The following is a 22,856-nucleotide window of genomic DNA, read 5'->3' as shown; positions in this document are numbered from 1 at the left end:
AGTGTCAAAATATATTGATGATTAACAAAAATTTATAGACGAAGATCTTTCTAAAAGTTATTTTTAAATATAGTTAAGAGATTAAACAAAAGTTTATATATGCAGTTGATTTTTCTTCTGTTCCCAATGTATTTTACTGTGTATTTACAGATGTGCTTCTTTGCAAATACTTACTTTGAAAAGAGGGGGAGAAGGATACAAAACTTGCATTAATACAGCTGATAATTATATATATATATATATATATATATATATATATATATATATATATATATATATATATATATATATATGCATGCACAGGACAGCTCTTTCAAACATTAGTTTTGGCCAATCATCACTTATGTAAGAGTTAGCTCCCTTTATTCATACCCTCTACAATTCCTATACAATATACCCTCCATTGAAGAATAAAATCCTGGCATCAATATTGTGTAGCTATCTAAAATTTTGCAATAACGTTATTCAGCCTGAAAGGTTTTGCTACCTTTAAAAATTACAAATTAATCATAGCTACTTTTGGTTTTGTTAATCATTAAAATGCACTGCAATGCTAATGACATTTGTCATATTATATTATATTATATTATATTCCATTATATAAAAAACTGACACATCTCATAAATGATTGCGTATATTATTGAAAATTGATGTTACATATATTTGTACTTTAAAACTTTCTTACAGAATGCAGGAAGTTGTGACTTTACAACATTTATTTCCCAATCAAATACTTGAAAAGACCACAATTAACATTCAGCAAAAAGCAGATTTGGGCCCAACACAAATATATTTTTGATAATGTCCACTTTGCAAACATTAAGATTTTAATTAAAAGGTAATCAATAATAAAGTACATAAAATTCACCAAATAGATAGAAAATTAAAGCAAATCATCTTTCTTGAGCTGTCATTTATTGCATATGAATATTAGACCTATGCTATCTGATGCATGAGATTTCATTTATTGCATATGAATATCAGACCTATGCTATCTGATGCATGAGATTTCATTTATTCCATATGAATATTAGACCTATGCTATCTGATGCATGAGATGTCATTTATTGCATATGAATATTAGACCTATGCTATCTGATGCATGAGATTTCATTTATTGCATATGAATATTAGACCTATGCTATCTGATGCATGAGATTTCATTTATTGCATATGAATATTAGACCTATGCTATCTGATGCATGAGATTTCATTTATTGCATATGAATATTAGACCTATGCTATCTGATGCATGAGATTTCATTTATTGCATATGAATATTAGACCTATGCTATCTGATGCATGAGATTTCATTTATTGCATATGAATATTAGACCTATGCTATCTGATGCATGAGATTTCATTTATTCCATATGAATATTAGACCAATGCTATCTGATGCATGAGATTTCATCATTCAACAAAGATATCAGCCTATGTAAAAACTACATCTCAATAAGAAACAACAATTACATGTGTTATGACTCGAAGGTCATAAACTAAGTAAGGAAAAGAAGCAAAACTTAACAAATAATTTAATAAACAGTGAATCCAAAATAATCCTGAAAAAGTTCTATTAAAGTCTAGAAGAATGAAAAGTTCCAATTAATCCTCCGAACTAGAAATGTCCTGGTTTGCCAAGAATCATGACATTGTCAATGTGGCGTTGTGCAGAATGAACTTTAATCATTCATAATAGTTCCAGAATAATATTTAGTTGAATAAACACTTTGTTTCCAATGAATAATCCAAACAAATAAGTAAATATGAAAGTAGAACATAAAATACATCTGCAGCCTTGATGTTACATCAAGAACACACAAAATAAAGATGACTCCAAAATAAGAATGAATCTGATTGCTCAGGAATGAATCTGACTTCTTCTTATCTCTTTATACCTTCACGAGACTATTACGATGATATGTCACAATATAACCTATGTGACAGATCTTAACCTAATATTTCAAAATATTTATTCATGTGACCAAACTTATCCAACAGGAACTAACTTCTTTATTCTAAGATACCACCTGATCGACTTGTCCAATGGGAAAAAGGCCAACATTTTTCAACATATTTACTAATACTTCTATTATTAGTAATTTTCAACATGTAGATAAGCATCTATTTATACATCATATGCAATTTTATGTTCTCTAACACCTTAAAATAGAACCTGTGCACATACATCAAATACAGCTATACATAATCATTACAATGTACATTCATGAAATTTAAAAACAAATCTTTAGACAAAATCATGCACCAGAGTTATAAAATATAAAGATTTACATAACATATGTCTACAGCAGAAAATGCATTTGAGCATTATTTATTTTAAGGACAGAAATGAATTAAATCCGCTTGTATTGTGACAGTCTTGATCCACCCTTCCATAATGACTGTATGAAAAAGAATATTTCTGAAAATAAATTGTATCTCAGTTGATGATAAATTACACCTATACTACTGCTTCATTTTCAAAGTCTTTTAACTTAATTTGTAGGCTATCATCACGGTTGATGTGCAGTCAATTGGTGTGGCAAGCCCAGTTTCATCAATAAGATTTCAAAAAGAAAGACCTATACAGATAAGATGATTATTGTTTTCATCATCAACTAGGAAAACACCAGCACCTGAATCTCCAAAGGTACAAAATAGAATTTTGGTACAAGTGGCAGGTGATATTTCCATTAATCCATACATAATATTTGGCGATTGCTTTAGATTATCATTGGCTCATTGTAGAATTCCAGTTCTTGATGAATATCTGACCATGTCTTTTGTCAACCGAAGTAGACCTCGTGTCATTCCTGTGTCACTGACAACGTTTATAACAGTTCTTTGAATCTTTTGAGTGATAGGGTATGCCATCATTTTACCATCATCAAACTTTGGAGGCTGATCTCAGCTGAAACCTGAAATATAAATAATGGCTTTTAATATGCCAACAAATTAACAGGCATAAATAATAATTGTCCAATTCTATTTTAAATAGCATGAAATGAAAACCTGTTGAAACACCTGCTTTATCCAGAATAGGTTTGAGGCTGATTTATTTGACAGTTTCTGTCACACTTGCATGAGCAGAAAAAATGTTTCATTGTTGTAAACAATTTTAAAGTTTTGTATTAAATTTCTTTTACATAACAACTGCAATATGTATTCAGCTGAAACCTTATGATAATATTGATCTATGTATAAATTAGCTGAAATGCATCGAGTTCCTGTCCTGCCCATCTAACCTATTCCTCTCTTGACTCTATGAAAAGTCAAATACATGATTTGTACCAATGAGCATACACACACAGAAATGAGACTTTGCGTTCCATAAAAGACTTGTTTGAAAATAACTTTTATTTAGCTAAGGCTATATTATCAAAACTCAATGCCAAACAGTAACTTTTCACTTTTTCAGTCTTACTGGAAACTACAATGGAAATCCTGTGTTCATAATGAGCAATCTACCTTTTATCAGTGTATTGTCCCAGTCAAAGTGTATTGTCCCATTCACAGTGTATTGTCCCATTCACAGTGTACTGTCCCATTCTAATACAGTCACATGATAGTAAGTATTTTATCAGAAAGATGAGTTTGTATATGCCTTGTACTGCTCAAATATGTCATTTACTGATTCTGTCTTGTATTGTTTAAAAATTGCATCTATCTGGGCCTGAAAATTTAACTTTTGACTCACTGGTCAAGGGCCAGTCCAACAGCAAAGTCTGACATGTGAATATTTACTACAGTGCATTAAGATTAATGAATGACTGAAAAAATAAAAATAAATTAATACACACTCAAAATTCAAAGAACTACTTTTTTTTGCAAATTCAATCATCTAAATGGTTTATATGCCTTCACATTTTAGAATCTTCAAATCACATGATCATGCCTTCAATTGGTGGAATATCTTTTAATCTCAGTAAGTTAGATAACTAAAACTTCAAGTCTAAATTTTTTCTCCCAAAAAAGATATCAAATGCCCAATGAAAAAAATATATTCAAAACCCAGTCAGTGAAATAGATGTGGACAAAAGCAAAGTCAATTTATATATAGTAAGTAGCTATTCACTTTACAAATAGTCCAAGTTTCCTTTGACCTTTCCAATCACGTTTTAGATATTTGGACATTTTTGTTGTCAAAATATCTAAAAATGTGGGAAAGGTAAGTAAAAACTCAGACTACTTGAGAGATTGCTCAACCACAGATGAACTTTGCCTTGGATACCAGGTGCTAACTTTCTCAGAAGAAAATGGTCATGGGGAAATGGTCTCATCAGGGCAGAAAAAAGCCAGTTCTGGTCCCTCAGATATGATGAATAACTGGTTGTGCACTCAACTTTGTAAATGTTCAGGGAATCAGGGTTTTGATGATTGAGAGCAGTATGTTTATTTACTAACAATAACCTTTGTGGTGCAAGTAATATGTTCATTGCTTGTTTCACATGCAATCGGTGGGTCAATTATAAATTTGAATAAGGAATTTAAACTACTGGTGGACTATTGGTATGCTGTAAATGCTGAAAAAACCATAAACAACCTCCTGATAAACAACCTGTCATCATGTTCAATCAATGGCCATCCCTTTTTCCAAACATCATGGAAAGTCTGATTACACTGATTGTTATCATAATTTCCATCCTTTACAGACCTGGGATGTTTGAAACCATGCAGTGCAACATGCATTGTATCAAATGAATTCCCTGTGGTTGATTCTTGCCTGCCACCAGTAAATCCATACATAAACACTCTAACTCAGTGATAGCATGTAAAACATGCAAAGAGCGGAACATACACTTATTCAATATTATTGATGTTTAGCTTTATCAATGGTTGGAAAACAGAAAAACAATTGAAGAAGAACAAGTTTAGACTGGTTTTAAAGTACTGCATGCTACATTTGCAAATTTTCAGTAATATTTGTACACAACCAGTCTATCACTACCACTTGTATAAGTGCATTCTTATGACTCTATTCAGATGCTTTAAGGATTAAAAAGCAAATTTTCTGCAATGTATCAGAACAAATAAAAAATATCAAAGGTCCGATGGGCTAATGCTACTTAAATATAGTCATTCCCAGGCTAAATAAAATCAGTCCTGGACCTCGAACCACCATAATTTTCAGCCCCTGCCTGGCATGCCGTGTGCAATTGTTGCAGACAGTTAAGTCCACAACACATGAATACACACTTTTATACACACTAGCATTATCACACAACAAGCTAGTTATGGATAGTTGAAGGTGGCATTTAGTCATCATATCAAATCTGATGCATGAATAATCAACTGTTCCATCAATATCAAGGTATGAATCAGATTGACTCCAAAATGGTTGTTTAGGTCATGTGATTCATAAAGCATATGTGGCTCTATCACCTGACTGTCACATAATAAATATGCAACATTTAAGGGTCAACAAGGCATTAAATTACAAATTGGCTTTAAAATATGTAACAATAAAACTAAAATTGTTCTCAATACTTAAGCAGGTGAGAAAGAAAAGACATAACTCCTACCACACCACAACATAAACATTAAACCCATAATGATATTGTAAAAGAGTTTCACTTGAATGCAGCAACAAATGTGACTTTCAAATCTTCAAAGCAAATCATTAACATTACTGATTCAGCTGGAAAAGTGACTATTGTACTATCTTGCCATGCTTAAGCAGGCTAGACAAAAATGACTTCCTAAAGAATATTAAATGGAAAAGTATTATCAAGCTTTATTCCTTTTCATAAAGACTGACACAACGTTCCAACAGTCTTCATCTCAAGAGAGTGAGAGTGTGTAGGTGTGTGTGTTTAGGATTTTTAACGTAGCTTTAACAATTTTTCACTCATATCGCTACAATGTCTGCAGTGTGATATTTATAGTGATGCCTAGCACAGGGGCATCATGCTGCATACATGGGAATAATTCTGATCTGAATGTCATTGTTGCACAATGTGTGCACAAATGGCAGAATGCCCAGACCAGAATGAAGAGTTGGGGTGATTTGGTATTGCCATGTTTGAGGTAAGGCACCACCAATGACCTGTCTGACAAGATGAGCACTAGGGGTGAAATGAGACACCTGTGCCAAGTATCATACTGGTTACTGATACACAGCCAAGAATACAGTATATTACACATATACAACAAGATGGTCTTTCCATCTTTGTAAGGTCTGTCAGTGGTAGATGGTGCCCTGTTATATGTATTGACATACTCATATTTCCAGCATGCAGATTACAGACAGACATAGTATGCCATTCTCCTCAATGAAAATATAACAAAACTACTTTCAGACTACCTGTTAATTTTCAGTGATTTAAATGCATGGAAATTTCAATTCATACGAGTGACCTAGCTTTTTCCATACAGATAAACGTGCTATAAAATTAAAAACTTTTTCAAAGGAAGTGGTGGTAACATAACTGGAAATGACTTAGCTATTCGAGCCATATATCAAATGAGGTGATGGCGTGACATCATATGTCAATGCAACTAAAAGCCCAATAACTCTACTGAAATTATTTGTTTTATTACAAGTATAGCATTGTTCTCTCCAGGAATTGAAAATTAAATGTCGAAATTTAGAAATTAGAGTGAAACTGCACTTATAACTATGCATAAAATGCTAAATTGTCCATGTGACAAGTATTAAAATGATTATAAATAATACAATATTTACTCACCTTGAGGTTCCAGCTCCATTAGCAACTTGGGCCACCAGGTTTCTCTCCTCTTGGAATCTCGCGCATCAACATAGTCCAGTACACTCAGGTATCCAGGAACTTCACAGTCCTCCAGTAATACTGGGACAACACAATTTCTACTTTCATTAAAACCCTGAAGCATGGCCATTTGAATTTCATGTAAAACAAAATTGCTCTGAAATGCTTCCCTGGTCATAACTACAACAGTTTTGTAGGCACTTCTGATGTTATTGTCAACAAATGTCAATAATGGTGTTCCTGGAGTGTTGTCTCGATCATACTCACAGCAAAGAAATCCATCTTTTTCCAGGTCTTCTACAGTTTTCTTTACCCACTGTAAGTCTGAGCTAGAGAAACTGAAAAAGGCATGGTATTTCTTTCCTGGTGGCAAAGCTCTTCCAGGTAGTGATGTTTGGTATTCAAGTGTAGTCAGATCTGATACCCTTGGACATATTTTCTCAGCTGAATCCATCCATTGCTATAATGAAAATTAAAACTAATATTAACATTGGTTCATTTCATTAAAAATATCATTTTGATTCATACTGCTTCCAAAATGTAAAACAATTATGCAGCAACATCCTGGGACTGACCAGTTAATTTCCAGGACATGGGTCTTCGATATGTTTTTTCTCTTCTGGTCCCCAAATAGCTTCAAAATATTAATCTTGATCTAATTAATAGAAAGTGTTAATTACATCAAGTGTGTTGGATGAAATCAAAGCAAACTGTGGTGAAAAATTCTGGATCTAAAGAAAACCCGAGTTGAGCTGCTCAAAACTGCACAGTTAGTACCTTAAGTTAATCAAGGATGGTTCTTCAAAAATGCAGTTTTTATTCTGTACGACATGACTGCATTATGGACAAAAATTTATTACCTGTTACGATGTTTACAAAATATATTATTCATTCAAAGTTATGGTTTAGTAAATTCCATATTAATTAGTGATCATGAACATAATATCCATAACACAAAGTCCCCAGATGTGATAGATAAAATCTCAGTAAATAGTTATATGGAATGTACTATCTATAATAAAAATCCCTGGATGTGATTGAGTAAAATCTTATATTAAAGAGTGATATGTAATGGAATGTCCATAACACAAAGTCCCCAGATGTGAGTGAGTAAAATCTTATATTAAAGGGTGATATATAATGGAATATCCATAACACAAAGTCCCCAGATGTGACTGAGTAAAATCTTATATTAAATAGTTATATGGAATGTACTATCTATAATAAAAATCCCTGGATGTGATTGAGTAAAATCTTATATTAAAGAGTGATATGTAATGGAATGTCCACAAAAACAAAGTCCCCAGATGTGATTGAGTAAAATCTTATATTAAAGAGTGATATGTAATGGAATATCCATAACACAAAGTCCCCAGATGTGACTTAGTAAAATCTTATATTAAAGAGTGATATGTAATGGAATATCCATAACACAAAGTCCCCAGATGTGATTGAGAAAAATCTTATATTAAATAATGTTGTTACCTTGGAATGGGGTATCCATAAACTCCCGATGTGACTGATTAAAATCTCACATTAAATAATGATATGCAATGAAATATCCATGATAAAAATCCACAGATGTGATTGAGTAAATCTTATTTAATAGAAAAATGGAATGGTGTATCCATATGAAATGTCTCCAGATATGATTGAGTAAAATCCTATGTTTAATTAGTGATTTGGAAAGGAATATCCGTAACAAAAATCCCCAGATGTGATTCAGTAAAATCTCATATTAAATAGTGGCATAAAATGGAATATCCATAGGAAAAGTCCCCAGATATTGAATAGTGATATGGAATGAAATGTCTATAACAAACGTCCCCCAAACAGCCTGATATCACTTGCCTGACATAGAATAAAAAGGTTAAACAACAAGGTGTTTGATTATTATTTTCCATAGTCCGGTACAACAGATTTCTCTTTTAAAGTTAGACTTTGTGTTTAGACAAAATCTTAAACGAAAAGCATAATGTTGAAAAATAACTTCATGTTAATGTTGACTTTAGTTATTTAGTAAAATCAAGAACCAACAACTTCCTGGTAATGTAGCCTTTTGTCGTTCAGTGCAAACAAAGGACTCCGCTTTCTGTTATGTAAACATTTGCTGTTTACTGCAAACCAAAGACCCAACAATGTCCTGTTAATGTAACCTTTTCTTGTTTAGTACAAAACAAGTAATGGGGCATACAAGGACATAATAACTTTAGGTTAATTTAACCTTTTGCTGCTTAGTGCAAACCAAAGACCAAACAGCTTTCTGTTAATGTTAACTTTTGCTTTTGAGTGCAAATCAAAGACCCAACAACTTTCTGTTAAATGTAACTTTCAGTTGTTAGATCACCCCAGTATATACTTGCCAACCCTAACAAGACTTTCTAAGTAAAATAGTTGCTTTTTATGCAAGCTGAACCTGTTTCATTAAGATGTACCAAAATATCATGCTCCGCTATTATCAAGCTGGAAAACATGCATTGAAAAGTCCAAATGTGCGATTCAGGACTGAAGCAACTTAACTAAAAAGTTCGTAAAGTTTACTTAATCACCTAAAGTACAGTTGCACAAAATGCAGTTTAAAGCACTATGGAGCTCAATGGCTTCCTGATCTCTCTCAACTTGACATAATCTTAAAAAATTAAATCTGTTCATTTTTCCCACTATGTGACATACTCAAAAAACAATGATGTCCACCACAAGTAATTGTTCCTTTCCCTTTTTCGCCCAAGAATCTAAATATTCCATTTCAATCGTCTGTACTATTAAAACTTTTTAAGAGGTGTACTGTTTCTTTCTTCCTGACCTGTCTCTGTTGGATGCCATTTGCAAAAGAGGAAAAAATATGCAATGTTTTAATCACAAAATTTGTGCAGTTTAAGACATCTGAGTTACTATGATAAAGTTACACTGACTAATTCCATTGACTCGAATATGAAACTCCGATCCAAATTAAACATGGACATGCTATTATCCGAATATTACTGCAAACGTATATCTGTAATTTGTCCTTTTATTGTGTAAGTCTGTGTTTGAGCATCATTTCCATAAGACTTATGGCAAACCATAAGGGTTGGAAGGTCTGCCAATATCCAATAACATTGCAGACAAAAAAAGTGCCAGTAAAAATGCTCAGCTCTATGGATTACAAGTAACTTAACTAACACCCGGCAAGAAAAAATTAAATTACAGTGTCCATTAAAGAAACTAAGGAAAAAATCTTAAACCAATTAAAATGCATAACTGATAGATTATCATACACCATTCTCTGTTCTTTAAATTTCATCTGCTGCACATCATTAGTAGCTGTAAGCAGCCGCTTTATCAAGGAAAATATCATTCTAGAAGTTAATATAATCCCTATATATTAATTTCAGCACTAAATTTTATATATTCAATGAAGTAAAACTCAATTTTTTCATGAACAATATTCAGTCCACAAAATTCATGAAACATTATTCATGACAAAATTTCTGCACATGTAACCAAAAGGAGTTGCAGTCATTCTTACTCTAAGAACAATCATATATGTATCTCTACATGTTTTAAGTACATAAATCTGTATTATGTATGCATCTGGAGTATATAAAATTTAATGAAATTCAAATGCTTATTCTGTATGCATCCATAGTAAATAACATTTAGTTTAGCATAAAAGATGTGCTTCATGCAAGCATAACACAGTTCAAATCTATTGACAGAATTCTTATAGCTAACACATTTCCGTACTGAATGAACAAAAACTCCAAATAATGTATTTGCTTTTACTCACCTTTTCATGAAACCAGAACTTTAGTACATCATGGGACCTAATCACATGACTGTTGTCATGGAAATGGCAGGGAACTTCTGCATTGCCCTGAAAGTCGGTAACAGGAATGAGGCACTCTACACTGAATCCATCTGAATTCGGGCATTGTATAGACAGTTCAAATTGCAGACTCTGTCCAAGGTATCCAATCACATTGGAGAGAGTCATGGTTATGAACTCTCGAACTTTGATACATAGTTTGGAAGATGGGGTCTTCTCTGTGGTCCCTATTCTTGTGACTCGTGCAAATATGATATATCCCTTGAAAAACACTGTCAATCTGTGGTAACTATCAATGTCAAAAACACAACAACCACAGAAGATAAGATTTTCAGACTTCTTCTTGGCAATGGGCCAATGAGACACACAGGAAGCAAGAAGGCGATGGAAGATGGGAGGTGGTAGAAACTTTCCAACGAAGATGTAACAGAGGACTGAAGAGCTCTCCATATCCACATGTGGCACAGGGGAGATAACCTCTCTTGGTGTTGTTTCCTTCAACATGCATGGTGCAAGGAAGTAATTCTCAACCTTAAAAAAAAATAGAAGTCACTTTAACAGACTGGCTCAGTTCTGAATAAAAAGAATTTCAAGGAATCCAAAATAGGAACATTTCTGCTGTACAAGTGCTGAATTTTTGGAACCATCTCTGGTATTCTTGGATTACAATACTGATACGACCATTCATTCAGGATGTGTAGCAATGACAAGATTTTCAGTACTACTTTGATTTAGGACCAACTGGATAAGATAAAAGTATTTTGGTGAAAACCCCATGTCAATGTGTTCAATGGATGTCATGCTGATACCATTTTCCTTTAGGACTAACTGGACATATTGGAAGTCAGAGTGGTACCATTTTTCTTTAGGACTAATTAGACATACAGGATGTCATGTTGATAACATTTTCCTTTAGGACTAACTGGACATATCAGACGTCAGGTTTGTACCATTATTCTTTAGGACTAACTGGACATATCAGATGTCAGGTTTGTACCATTATTCTTTAGGACTAACTGGACATATCAGACGTCAGGTTTGTACCGTTATTCTTTAGGACTAACTGGACATATCAGACGTCAGCTTTGTACCGTTATTCTTTAGGACTAACTGGACATATCAGACGTCAGGTTTGTACCATTATTCTTTAGGACTAACTGGACATATCAGATGTCAGGTTTGTACCATTATTCTTTAGGACTAACTGGACATATCAGACGTCAGGTTTGTACCAGATGTCAGGACTAACTAGACATTAGAGAACGCCATAAGTAATGACAAGAATTTCATTATGGCAGACACAATGGATAGCAGAAAAGCAAATTTAATTATTTCTCATAAAGGTGATGTGATTTAACACGTGTTGCAATGAAGTTTTTCATAATTCTTATAATGTGCAATAATCTGATGAAAATTAAAAATGGTAAATATGATTATACTACATTATGTCTGTTACCTTTTTGTGGCTGTTTTTATTGTGCAGTCTCATTAAGACCACTATTTTAAAAGACCACAGTCTAAGAAAATGTTGTTTTGTGGGGAGTAATAAAAACAATTATAATTATGTAACAGTGACCTATCACAACTGCTTATCTTTCCTTTTCCCACAAAGGAAAAACCAACATATATGCTAGAAGTACTATCATCATCTTCTGGAAATAATCTTTCCTTTTCCCACAAAGGGAAAACCAACATATATGCTAGAAGTACCATCATCCTATTCTGGAAATAATCTTTCCTTTTCCCACAAAGGAAAAACCAACATATATGCTAGAAGTACCATCATCCTATTCTGAAATAATCAGAACATGTGCACTGATCCAGTCTGACTTGTCGAGCAGCAGAGAGGGTGAACAGACCACTTAAGGGAGTGGTCACCCTTGTGTTTTACCCAAAAAAATAGTGACCACTCATAGAGGTCAATTACCACGTCTACGATTATTGTTTGTCCCAAACAGAATTGTAGACGAGCCCTCTCTGCTGCTATCAGTCTTGGGAATCATCATCTGAATCATGGGAATCTTCATCTGTTTCATCTTCATCTATTTCATCTTTATTTGTTCTATGTTTCAAGTAATATTCAAGTTCTGATGGTGGTTTTTCTATTTTTGGATTTATGTTCTTTCTTTTTCTGTAATAGTTCATCAAACTTCTGTATCGATCTCCACCGCAATTTTTGCAAATCTGATATAATCCTCTAACGCCGTTGTTACATCCAACACATCTTCGTGGACCAGCATGAGGGTTTTTCTTTATAAGATAATTATGTTTCTTGCAATATTCTCCACGGCATTTTTTGTTGCATTTATCTGTTGTTCCTTGACGCAGCCACGCACAGTTGTTCATTATATTAATGATATCTATTTAATTCAATTTAATTTTATCATCACCCCTGTTACCCAAATATTTTATCAATACCCACACGATATCTTGTTCTTGGATCATGTAAATTTATTGTTATAAATCCATGTGGGGTAGCTTGCGCTCGTGAGAAGAAATTTTTGAATTTAATTATATCCATGTCACCACCACACCAAGTTTGATGAATATTTCGCAACGTGTGTGTATCTACGCCATTAAACACAACTAAAATGTTGCAGTTGTCTCTGATCACCTTCGGAATTTGTGTATATCGTTGAGTAACATAGATCATGTCTGTATTTTTATGTCTCCCTCGGGAAAATATTCTGGCTGGATTTGATTGTTTATCTAGCATCACATCGTCGTATACAACTAAATTATTGATAAATCCGTCTATGGAATCTACGGATGGTGCTTCATCAATATCGGTTATAAACTCTATAACATCATTATCCTCATCCAGTAATCGTGCGTTTTCATTGAAATCTTTAAGTACATCATAACATCGTTGATCATCAACGGATGGTGCTACTAAATATAATTTATCCCATTTCAACCATCTCATTATCATATTAAATAATAACTGCGTCTTACCCGATCCAGATGGTCCCATGATAATCATTCTGATGGAGTTTGGTAGCGCAGGATGATGCTTAACTGGCTCTCGTTGCCGAGTTGCCGAGAAATCAATTATATCCATATATATTATAACATGAATTTATATTGTTTACGCTGTAGAGTTAAAACTCCAACTGTTGATTTAGCTACGGTTACAACAAAAAACAAAAAAATAGCATACGGTGGAAAATGTTCTATATGCGGTAGAAAGAAATTTTCGTTTTTACCCAATAAGCGCGGTGGTGATATTGCTAATTTGATGTCAAAGTTTCCAGGTGCTCCATGGGCTAAATACAGTGGGGAAAAACATCTACCAGGATATAATTATTGCGGTCCTGGTACTCGACTCGATATCAGGCTCGATGATCAAGATCAACCAAAACCAGGCGAGGAACCAGTAAACGCTATTGATCGAGCTTGTCATGCTCATGATGTAGCTTATAAAAGTCAAAATCTACAACATAGGCATATTGCAGATGTAAAATTAATTCATTCATTAAATTCTATAAAAAATAAAAACATCAGAGAATCATTAGCTAAATGGTTAGTAAGATCCTCGATGAAAGGTAAATTAGCGATTGGGGCTGGTAATTAATAATGGAATCAATTTATTATTCACCGAGAGGATACTGGAGAGGCAAAGCAGCAATTGGTAAACTCGCTGATGCAGCGGCGGTTAAACATTCTACTGCTAAAACGTGGTTGTCCAGGCAGGCAATATGGCAAATTTATCTACCACGTCCTAAACAAATTCAGCACGCGTATTTCGATGTCAGTGTTCCTAATGAAGTTCATCAAGCTGATATTCTGTTTTTACCGCATGATACTGTGCGTGGAAAAACGTACAAGTACGCGTTAACCGTAGTTGATGTTGCAAGTAGATATAAAGAAGCAGAGCCGCTATCAGCGAAAACATCATCTGAAGTAGCCGATGCGTTTGAACGAATTTATCAACGAGGACTCGGACCACAAGGTGGTCTACGATGGCCACAGCTACTACAGGTTGATCCTGGCAAGGAATTTCTTGGTCCAGTATCATCGCTGATGAAACAACATAATACCAAAATACGACGAGGGCATACTGCAATTCACCGTGATCAGGCAATTGTTGAGCGATTTAATCGAACACTCGCTGAGCGGTTATTTGGATATCAATACGCGAGGGAATTTATTCAGAATAAAAGATCTCGCGAATGGGTTGCAAGATTACCAAACGTGATAGCTGCATTAAATAATGAGATCACACGAACAACCAACATGAAACCCATTAGCGCGGTCACAAAAATAAATATACCAACACAACGAAAAGATGTTGGAAAACAAAAAATATTAGGTGATGTCACAGTCAGATATTTATATGAGCCTGGTGAACTTGAAGGTGATAAACGAAGAGCGACTGATCCTATTTGGAGTGTTACCACACACAAAATATCTACCGTGACAAGATCCACTGGGAGAAACGCAGGTGTTTCCAGACCTGCAATCTACAGATTAGATTCGGCCGCTCCTCAACGTGGATTTACACGTGAACAACTACAAATAATTCCCGCGGATACACAACTACCACCAAAATCACTCCGGTGATTTCGATCACTTAACTAGCGCCTCTACGTCGATTACACTCAAGACAGGTTAACATGGTATTTTCTCGTGTATGACCGCGACTATTATCTTTTCTATCTACGGTAAATTGTCTTGAATCATTACTCGAATATCGCCATAACATTATACAATTACAACTGGTGCAATGATTGTTCTGCTGCTGTTTTAACTCAATAATAAATTCAACATCAAGATCAAAGTCACGTTTATTTTTTTTATCAGATTGTTTGTATCCGATTAATTTTTTTCTTATTATATCATCATCGATGATGTTAAATTTATCAACGATTTCAGGAATTATGATTCTACGTAATTGAGATATATTTCTGACCCTCGATACCGCTAAATAAACTAAATTTGACCACTCGATGCGATCGTCTACAATCCAAACTCGTGTATCAGAAATAGTTAATCCCTGAGACGAGTGGATTGTCATAGCGTATCCCAACACCCATGGAGATTTGTCAGCGTGTAGTGCATCTTCGACCACACTGATATCAACGGCGACAATATCATTTAATACGAGATTCTGTTTCCTTGACTCTGTCTGTCCTGGAATATCAACATTAATATTCTGTTTTCGTGTATCTGATGGTCCATAACACAACGGTACGGGTAGTTCTGAATATTTTTCTTTATGTAGTTGAAATAACTGCTGTTGTAAAGCGTCTCTGATTATTTTTCTACTTGCTACGATCAAATCGGTGGGTCTCCATGAGTTCAAAAAATCACTCATTGAGGTCTCTGAGATCACTCCACGTATTATTTCACACTGAATTTTGTTTGATTGTAATCTGATTAATTTTTTAAACTCCTTCAAATTTGCATCAAGAGCTCTATGATCATCATCTATTTCTTCGTAATAATCAACGAAATTTTTTAACCAATCATGTGGAGATGGTCCAACAAAAGGCGGAGGTTGACCATGATCGCCACACATTATTATAGCGGTATTTTTCGTCAACAACCAATCAAGAAACATTTTTAATGTATCCAATGAGACCATACATATCTCATCCCAAATAATTATTTTAGGTATATATTTTTCTCCCATCCGTTCAGGAGTCCATGTATCTCCGCGCCACCGAAAGAAACTATGATACGTACACGATTGTACTTGCCGCTGTTTCATCTCACGTGCGAGTCTATGTGTGGGTGTCAGCACGATTATATCTGAATTTCTAAAAACATTAATCGTTCGAGTTGTTTTGCCGCATCCACCAGGTCCATTGAGATATACTGTCTTATATCTAGTTATTGGATCACTCAACGATGGTGCTTTCGATATTTCTGATATTTTATTACCCTCACGATAAAAATCTCTCACTGGAACATCTGCTGATTCTACATAATTGTGTAATAGTTCCTTTTTTATTCTCCACGAACCCCATCGTTCATCATTACTTGTAAATTTCATAACAGGTTCTAAATATTTACTTGAAATATAAAATGAGTCTGTTGCGACTCTGACTGCGGTCTCAGGAAATCTATTAATCATCGATAATAAATTTATAGAAACATAAGCCAACATGGAAGATCTTAGATGAGTATATTGCGGGGATACGTCATTTATGTAACTAACGATCGTACCTAATTTTGTTCCGTCGGATAAATAAACACTCTCTCGATTTACAAATGTATTTTTCGCCGTTGTATCAGCGATTATAAAATCGTACTCGGCATCATCCAGAATTAATCGTGCGTGATGTCTTTTATAATCATATGCACCACCTTGAGTAAATTTACCTATAATTTTTCTACCGAGATCTTTTGCGGTTTTGAGTTTATTAGGAATATCATCCTTAAACTCGCTAATAACTTCAGAATCTGACATGGGCAACCAAACTTTGGTCTGTGCATGATATGATATAATTGCCTCACTGACCACCAACGATGTCAGTATCATACAATCTAGCATATATCGCAACAAAACTATAGGTGCCCAACGTTTTTCACAAAAATGTCTACCAAACCAAACATAACAAATCTTGTGAAGATTTTCGTTAAACTCGAACGACTCAATACAGGCGAATCCGGTCAGATCAAAATCAGGTAATGGTCCATTAATTGCCACTCGCGTCATCTCGTTTGTAGGGTGACCAAATCTTTCAAAGTACACAGAACAATCTCCGTATCCCAGAAAACTTCCTGGATAACATGCAACCATATCAACCGAAATAACATCATTGTAATTATATTTGGTATTCCATAATCCGCCATGTCCATATTCGACGCAACTTGCGCGTACGTCCTCGAGTAAATCAAATCGTGTTGGTTTCCATGAATTTCTCTCTCTGGCGAAATGAGCCACAACAGATGGAACTGTAAAACAATTAGTTAGTAATTTGTCAGTATTTTCCGCGTGCTTGCACTGTAAAAACGTCGCAAGATTTTTCATCTCGTCATGGAGGGATTCTGTTCGATATATTTCACCGTTCGGTTTGACAAACTGATCAAATTCACCCTCCTCACTACTTTTAAATAACCATACCGATACAGGATCGGTTTTACTTATTTCGTTGATAAAATCAAACATATCTGCCCCCATATCTGTGGGATAAAATCTAACAGTTCGATCACGTGGAAATATTGTTACCGCGTTAGTCCATGCGTGCGCGTTATGATCGATAATATTTATTGGAGCTCCCTTCGATTTATATTTCGACTGGTACAGTACTTCTCCCGTTATTGTCGCTACGGTTATTGGAAATTTTAATATTTTTCCTAACTCAGCAACATCTTTTATTGTAGCACCGGTATCCTTAACCGAATCAGCCCACGAGTTTATTTTTTCACGCCTTAAATCAGTTAATCCATTTCCACGCATCGCGTTTGTAAAGTGTTCTATTACTCGCTCGGCTACACAATTTAACCTTGAAAATTTCATCGGCGCTAGTTTATCAACGTTGGGTTTTTTATTTATCTCATAGATTCCATAAATAACCGCCGTTACAGGATATGCTCGCTCATAATACGGTTTGTCAATACCCGTCAGTAGACCCGGTCTGGAATTTTTACTTAATATGATAGTTTTATTATTGCCAAGGACAGGATCATATTTGTCACGGATAATCCAACTACCTGTTTCTGTTAATACAATAAATTTTACTCTGAAGAAATATTTTTGATTGCCCTCGTATTCAGCGATGTAGTTAATGATAGTTGCAGCTCGCTTGTCGTTCATTGTGGCGTCCGTGACAGCGTCCTTGACTCCGTCAGGGCGTATAATCTTGAACGTTGACCATGTATGAGATGCACCATCCGTGTAAAATTCTTTCTTAGCGTCGTGAATTTTCGAGATCAAACTTTTATTTTTCGGATCAACCAGATCTCGTACTGGCAAGTCAGAAGATAATCTGTCAAGGTTGAATTTATATTTAACAGGCCTAGTTTGGGATAATCTCTCAAACTCGTTCATATAATTAAAACAAATATTTAAATAAAGAAAATTATATATATATACAATGTCTCAATGTAGATGGTTGATGATCGGCTCAGTAAATCGATGCAACAAATCCTGTAGAAAGGAATTTTGTTGGATGCACTCACAAAACATACGACGAGGAAGTCTAGGACCAATACCATGTCTACGGTGTGGTATTGGAGTGCGAGGAAAAACAGAATTATGTGGGAAGTGCGGCGGGAAACGGTTCAGAGAACTTAAAAGATATTATGACAAAAAAAATAATAGCGGTGAAAACGCTATAAAATCCGTGAGGGATTATATATCAAGATTTCAGACAAACAATGATTTAAACGTATAATATTATTATAATGGAGCAAAATATATTTGTCCCACATCCTGTCATAACAAACTATGAATCAAATATTAATGGTATCATCAGACACTGCAAGTTGAAGAGACCAGTTGGTTGTATTAATAATGTTGGTTATCTTAGATTTACAGTTGGAAAGAAACATTATCTATGTCATAGATTTATGTATGAATGTCATAATGGGATGATCAATGACGGTCTTGTTATTGATCATATTGACGGGGACATTCAAAATAACTCCCTACACAACCTTCGAGTTGTCACTCGAAGCGTGAACTCTGCATGTGGTAATACAGGAAGATGTAAGACAATCGGAAAGAGGGCGGTAATTTCCACAAACATAGAAACTGGCAAAGTAATTATATTTCAGTCTATGAACGCGGCTGCGACATATTTTGATATTGACTCGCGTGTGGTAAAATACGTCGCAGATAATATAACCAGATCTGCTTTCTCGAAAAAATATAAACAGAAAATCATCTTTCAGTATCAATAACTATCATCACCACATTATTAACTATCATCACCACATTGAATTAATTTTTTTAATTTATGTCACAGTACGTCCTCCATACACTACTGAATTTTTGATTATATAAGGGGAGATTACTTTGTAATATATAGTTTCTTCGTAGATTTTTGATTTTTTATGATCTTAATTAGTCAGTTTAACTAATTACATCGTAATTAATTACATCGTAGAAGTATTATTTATGTTTTTTAAATATTTCCCCATCATACAACATTACGAGAGATCATGATAATGTTATTGATCCGTAGGAAGCTGTGTGTAGAACAGAAACTGTTGTCATGGTAATCGACCTGCAGGTGTGTGTTCATGCCACTGTTATTATTGATTCTCAGTCTGCTTAGGAAAAATGCTGTTATAAATAAAGAAACTGTTGTTATTGATTCTCAGTCTGCTTAGGAAAAACGCTGTTATAAATACAGAAACTGCTATTATTCAGAAACTGTTATTATTCAGAAACTGTTATAAATACAGAAACTGTTATTATTCAGAAACCGCTGTTATAAATACAGAAACTGTTATTATTCAGAAACTGATATTATTCAGAAACCGCTGTTATAAATACAGAAACTGTTATTATTCAGAAACTGTTATAAATACAGAAACTGTTATTATTCAGAAACTGTTGTTTTATAAATATTGGTTCCTCAGCTATATAGCTTAACTATATATTAACTTCCAAAACATATGTTCGTAACAAGGTTTGATAGCTCAATCAGTATGGTATTGGACTGTGACGCTCGCGGTCCAGGATCAAACCCCCATGGCTGACAATTTGTCGGTGGTGTACGCATAATTGCGATTTTTATAATAGTGGGGGGAACCGCAAAAACCCCCCCGCTCAGCAAAATTCCCAACCACAATACTGACTTGTGGTTGATACATATTTTCGTATCACCCACTGGATTAATTATTATGGGTGGGTTTTTGCTGAGCGTACATGTTTGTACTGTCCTTCATTCATTGTATATATCCATTTCATTGTATATATCCATCATTGTATGTATCCATTTCTTTAGTTAGTTATATGTTTGTACTTCATTCATAATCTGAGCTTGCTAATACACTCGATAGGGGCTCTTCATTCATTGTATATAACCATTTCATTGTATATATGTTATGTGTATATCCTCTAAACTTGGTAGACTGCGGTGGCAAGCTACGAGTTTAATGAGGACTGTGCTGTCCTTGTGCCATCCTTAGTTAGTTATATGTTTGTACTTCATTCATAATCTGAGCTCGCTAATACACTCGATAGGGGCTCTTCATTCATAATCTGAGCTCGCTAATACACTCGATAGGAGCTCTTCATTCATTGTATATGTTGTGCTGTCCTTGAAACATCCCGACGAACTCGCTAATACACTCGATAGGTGTTCTAGGGATATTTTTTTTTATTTTAAAGATTTATATATTATATAATGAACCATGAAAATATCAATGATGTAATTGTTGCTATTAAAAAATTGAAAAAAGATGGAATTAATATATCTGATGAACTTAATCCTGAAAAAATAGTTTCTGACTTTGAGATTTTACAAGAACGTAAAACCCAGGGGACACACACACTATCATCTGAATACAGGCTCATGAAACGGATTCAATCGGCAATGTTTCAGTCGCTAGCTACCATAGAAGATGATCATGTGAAGGAGTTCATTCCTCTCTCTGCCGCCATAGAAAGAATTAAGTCGTTATTATCCCACGAGTATGAGGCAAAGAAAACAATTAGTACCCGTATAAGACTATTAAGAAAAATTATGTTAGAAAGTAACCTCGTTACTGGTGAAACGATCCAAAGTAACTTCGTTACTGGTGAAACGATCCAGAGTAACTTCATTACTGGTGAAACGATCCAGAGTAACACCGTCCAAAGTAGTAATTTTGAAGATGACTGAGATCTTTGATCAGAAATATTATTCTGAATTTGATGGGTTAGTAATTTGTTTTTTTTTTACTGAAATTTAACAAAATTGTACAAATTTCTTAATTTTGACTACCATTTACCCCATCAAAAACATAAAATTGTACAAATTTCTTAATTTTGACTACCATTTACCCCATCAAAGCATAAAATTGTACAAATTTCTTAATTTTGACTACCATTTACCCCATCAAAAACATAAAATTGTACAAATTTCTTAATTTTACAAATTATTTATTTCTGAATTATTATTTTATTTCTGAATTATTATTTATTTATAACTCTGATGGGTGAGTTGGTAAACCCTCCATTACATAAAGATCTACGATAAAAGTCTTACGACAAAAGTCTTACGACTTTACATACAGATTTATTACAAGTTCTTCTTCACGTATGTCAATTAAGCGATTAAGGTGGTCTGTGAGTTTAAAATTGATTCGTGTTAACATATTATTGTGACACCGTAAATACACAGGATTAGTTGGTTCTTGCACGATTAAACTTCCAGGGGGAACTTGTGGTGTGAACGTGTACAGGATGTATCCTTGTTGAGCTTGATTTGATCTTCCGAGATCTATTTGATAGCTGCCATCGATTACGTCACAAACCAGATTGACCGCGACCGTCGGTGTTATATTAACGATCCCCGGAGATACGTGTCTTCCGCCGCCATGTGGATCATTATCATATCTAAGAACAGTTGCTGGTGGAATTAATTTTCTCCATGCATGGAGTATTTTAGGAAAAAACTCATCAATGACATCACTGACAGATTTTCTTAACTCGGTTACACTATACCCGGGAAATTTAAAATTTGGTACATCGGCTTTTGTTAATTTATATTTTTCTAACCATCTATATAAATTAGATCCTTCACCAAATTCTAAACTAAGCATCGCCTGAACTATTCGGTTATTAATATATTCCATATCTGATATAAGCTGATTTAATATTTCCACACGCGTGATGATTTTTTCACGCGATGACGCTGATATGTCAAAAATATGTTCGTTAAAATATTGATTTAGTTGATCTAGTTGTTTTTTACATTCTTGATTGATTTCCTGAAAATATTTAATAATATCACTCCGATGAAAACCACTAGCAGTTCTTTCCTCGGGAGTGTTTTTAAAAGCCCATGCCTCATCACTATCAAAAAGTAGAAAAAAGCTAAACATCGATTTACTTTTTACATTACGTAGTCTCCCCTCGTATGATGGATTAATTTCATGATATGATTGCCTGTCCGTGACATAATCAGACTTTTTCGGTTCTGGTGGTATCGGTGTTATCGGTGGTGATATTTCAGGCCATCCTAGCACGGATCTTATCGTGGATTGATAAATATCAACGGCATAATCAGGCGAGTTTATTTCAATCGTCGAGGACAGGGTGGGTTCATGAACATTAATTGATATTTTTGATTCTTTTCCTGTTATTGATTTTATTCTACGCGCAAATTCCTCACTGATCTCTTCAATCTTGTAACTGCCGGTTGGTATTCCAACAA

At 34.4% G+C, this 22,856-nt stretch overlaps 1 protein-coding gene across 1 annotated transcript in view; it reads right to left on the bottom strand.

Moving 5' to 3' along the window:
• Positions 1-621: 621 nt before the first annotated feature.
• The window catches only part of LOC149780122 (uncharacterized), a 106,349-nt gene continuing 84,114 nt past the window's right edge, over positions 622-22,856 (bottom strand). The window contains exons 10-12 of the mRNA XM_089936892.1: positions 10,498-11,067; positions 6,690-7,188; positions 622-2,918 (exon numbers count right to left, since the gene is read on the bottom strand). Of these exons, the coding sequence (XP_089793018.1) occupies positions 2,908-2,918; positions 6,690-7,188; positions 10,498-11,067 (1,080 nt within the window). The 3' untranslated portion in view covers positions 622-2,907. The remainder of the gene's footprint in view (positions 2,919-6,689; positions 7,189-10,497; positions 11,068-22,856) is intronic.

The sequence above is a fragment of the Sinohyriopsis cumingii genome, chromosome 16, assembly GCF_028554795.1.
Source record: "Sinohyriopsis cumingii isolate HCF-2022 chromosome 16, ASM2855479v2, whole genome shotgun sequence".
In the NCBI taxonomy this organism is placed as follows: Eukaryota; Metazoa; Mollusca; class Bivalvia; order Unionida; family Unionidae; genus Sinohyriopsis; species Sinohyriopsis cumingii.
The sequence above is the reverse complement of the archived record's forward strand: the minus strand, read 5'-3'. Positions and strand labels throughout refer to the sequence as shown.